At 71.5% G+C, this 3,321-nt stretch overlaps 1 protein-coding gene across 1 annotated transcript in view; it reads left to right on the top strand.

The window, feature by feature from the left end:
- The window catches only part of ACOT7 (acyl-CoA thioesterase 7), a 60,199-nt gene that overhangs the window by 43,245 nt on the left and 13,633 nt on the right, over positions 1-3,321 (top strand). Inside the window, exons 3-4 of the mRNA XM_012722052.1 lie at positions 438-716; positions 2,902-2,988. Of these exons, the coding sequence (XP_012577506.1) occupies positions 438-716; positions 2,902-2,988 (366 nt within the window). The remainder of the gene's footprint in view (positions 1-437; positions 717-2,901; positions 2,989-3,321) is intronic.

The following is a 3,321-nucleotide window of genomic DNA, read 5'->3' as shown; positions in this document are numbered from 1 at the left end:
TCCAGGGACCCTGAACCCCAGCTTGGCGGCAAGTCAGGGTGGGTGTTGCTGCTGCCGGGAGGGGCAGCCCAGCCCAGGCAGGGTGGGCCTGAGCGCCCGCATCTCCTGCCTCTTGCCTCTCCCGCCCGGGCACCCCACAGAGCGGCCCCTCGGTGGCAGCGCAGGACAGGGGCCGGGGACCTGTGGGTCCGGGTGGCCCCTGCACGAGCGGGGACGCGGAGGGCAGTGGGCCTGTTGCTGTGGCCACAGGGAGCCAGAGCACAGAGGCAAGGTCATGCTCGCGCCGGCACTGGGCAGCCTGGGTCAGAGCCCCGGTCTGGCCGAGCGCTCCAGGACGGGGGCGCGGGGCGCCCGCTGGTGCGTGGCTGGGGCTCGGTGGGCGCTGCGTCCTGTGAGGACCGCGCCCAGGCGTGGGCCGGGGCAGGACGGTCACTGAGGCGACGCCGGTCCTGTGGGCGGAGGGCTCCCCTGCTACATGACGGCCGTAGCCGTGACCCTGAGGCTGGGGGGGCGCCCCCTCCCCTGCGGTCTGTCAGGTGCATTGCAATGCAGATTCAGAAACGGGGCGGGCGGGGTGCGTGGGCTGACCGTGTCCCCACAGTACTCGCGGCGGGAGCAGGAGGAGGAAGGCCGCAAGCGGTACGAGGCGCAGAAGCTGGAGCGCATGGAGACCCGGTGGAGGAACGGGGACGTCGTCCAGCCCGCCCTGAACCCAGGTGGGAGCTCGGGGCGGGGCTGCGGTGCAGGGGCGCCCCGCCCGGGGCAGCCGGCTCAGGAATCCCCCCGAACCCCACAGAGAAGGTTAAGGGGCCATGTCCCCGCAGAGGGGCCTCTGCCCGGGCTCCCCCTCGGGCTCAGCTGTGGTCAGGCAGGGCGCTGGTGCAGCCCCGGGGGCCCGCAGGCCGCCCAGTCCTCTGTGGCCACACGACCTCGGGGAGCCGCTCGGTGGCCCGCAGCTGCCTCGGCCCTCGGCAGCGGGGGACCTGCCCAGGTGACCTTGCCCAACGCCGCCCGTGTCCTGGGTGACGCACTGGGCCCGTCCCTGCGCTGGGCCTGGGAGGAAGCCCCTCCGCCTTCCGGGGCCGGGGCGCCCCTGTGGCTGGGCTTGGCGGCTGGTCCTGGCGAGCGGCGTTTGGGGGTGGCGGCGGCCAGTGTGTGCTCAGCTGCTGTAGGGGTCCCCGCGTCCCCGCGGGAGCAGCTGGCCCTGACAGTGCCCTGGGCCCGGCCCACCCTGCCGGCCCTGCAGAACCGGAGCCAGCTCAGCCGCCTCGCTGTTGCCTGGCAACCCCTGGCCCAGCGTCACCCTGCCGCTGCCTTCTCAGTTCTTTGAAGCCGGCATTTTGCCTTGTCTTCTCCCTCTGACAAGAGAAAATGCAGTCGCCGAGAGGCTTTGGTCCTCAGCTGCCGTGGTGCGGGCTGGCCGTCCGTTGGGTCTGTGGCTAGACGGTCAGCCCTCCTCGGCCACACCGCTGCTGCCCCCGCGCGTGGGCTTCAGGCGGTTGCCGGCAAGTCTGATCGCCCGTGACAGTCGGCAGGCCGGGAGCCGGTGCCCGGCCACGTGGGGCTGCTCCCGCGCGGGGACCGCCCCCTCGGTGCCTCAGTTTCCCCAGCTGCGGCACCTGGCCGGCTCCCCCAGCCTTTTGCAGACTTCAGGCGCCGTGCCCGGCCGGTGGACGCCTGGTGGCCCTGAGCCCGGTGTCCCGGGCCCTGGCTTGGTTGAGCTCAGTGTCCTGTTGAGTCCAACTTGACTGTTGCTAATGGGGCTCGGGGTCACCCCCTCCGACCAGAGCTCGCGCCTCTCGGCCAGGGACGCCAGGCTCGCCAGGTGCTTGGTGGCTGCACCCCTGCCCCCAGCAGACGGCCCTGAGCCGCCGCCAGGACTGGCAGACAGCGCTGCGTGAGAAGCGAACACTGCCGCCGCCCCAGCTTTGAGACCCTCAGGCAGCCACGTGGCGGAGCTCTGGGCCACGCCGGCAGTGTCCAGGCGCCGCTGACGCCGGCGTGAGCCCCAGCACGGCCTCTGGGTCAGGCCCCTCCCTGTTCGCCAGCCCTGCACGGAGCATTATGTGCCCGGCCCGCGTGCCAGGGCCTTCCTCACGGGGACAGCCCCGGGCGACTCGCGCGGAGCGTGGGCTGTCCCAGGCGGGACCGTGGGTGTCGCCCTGCCTGGAGGTTTCGGGAAGGCGCCGTGTGAGCGGAGTGGGCCGCCCAGGTCTGCCTGCAAGACCCGCAGAGTTGCCGGCACCGTAGGGAGGGGCGTCGGCCAGCGCTTCTCAGCCGCCTGCAGGGCTCCACGTCGCCTGCCCCGCCAGGCCCCGTGGCCTGTCGCCGTGGCCACGCCCTCAGCCCGTCACCTCCCTGCGGGGTTAACGCCTCCACGCTCTGCCCCCTTCCCCAAAGAGCTGGGGGCGGGCAGGCGGGCAGGCGGGGCTCCCCTCCCCTCTCTGCTCGTCTTCTTGCAATGAGCCTTTGCTCCTCTCTAGACCTCATAACTGGCGCTGTGCCCCGGGCCGGGAGCCCACTGCAGTCCCGGGCCGTGGGGCCGGTGTCCAGGACACGGAGCCGCAGTGCCCACTACCAGTGTTAAAGCTCTCCAGAGTCACCATGCACTGCCCAACTGTGCCAGGAGGCCACTGGGGGTGGAGGTCAAGTGGGGGCCCTCGAGGACTCACCCCAAACCCGGGCTCGACCAGGCGCGCGTGCTGCCTGGGCCCGCAGGCCTGGCGTGTGGAGGGGCCCTGGCGGCCGGCACCTGCCCTGACACGGTGGCTGCCAGTCTTTGAAAGCCTTCCCCTTCTCCGGGAGCTGTTGGCAGACCCGGTTCCAGAGAATTCCCTGTGACCGCGACTGCGCTGCCCGCGGGGCTCGCGTGAGTCTGACTTCTGCCCTTTGCGATTCCAGAGCCCAACACGGTCAGCTACAGCCAGTCCAGCCTGATCCACCTGGTGGGGCCATCCGACTGCACCCTGCACGGCTTCGTGCACGGAGGTAGGTGCTCCGGCCCCTGCTCCGCCCACCCCGGAGGCCCGGCGGCCCGCAGGCTGCATGAAAACGACCAAGGCGCCCTCCGCATAGGGTCTGAGGTGGAGGGTTCGAGACTGCCACAGTGTGACCCTGGAGCCAAGAGTTAACAGTCACTGCCGCTGGCTTTGCTCAGACCCCCACTCGTGCAGGCCTTGGGGTTCCTCCCTGCAGGAGCAGGGCCGCCCAGGGGCTGGCTCCAGGCTCAGGCGGGCTTTACCTACGACAGGGCGCTGGCTTCAGGGGACAGTGAGTGGCACCAGGGCGCTGGCTTCAGGGGACAGTGAGTGGCACCAGGGC

The sequence above is a fragment of the Condylura cristata genome, unplaced genomic scaffold (genome assembly GCF_000260355.1).
Source record: "Condylura cristata isolate star-nosed mole 26May11 unplaced genomic scaffold, ConCri1.0 scaffold00008, whole genome shotgun sequence".
In the NCBI taxonomy this organism is placed as follows: domain Eukaryota; kingdom Metazoa; phylum Chordata; class Mammalia; order Eulipotyphla; family Talpidae; genus Condylura; species Condylura cristata.
This window is presented reverse-complemented; position numbering and strand designations above follow the sequence as displayed.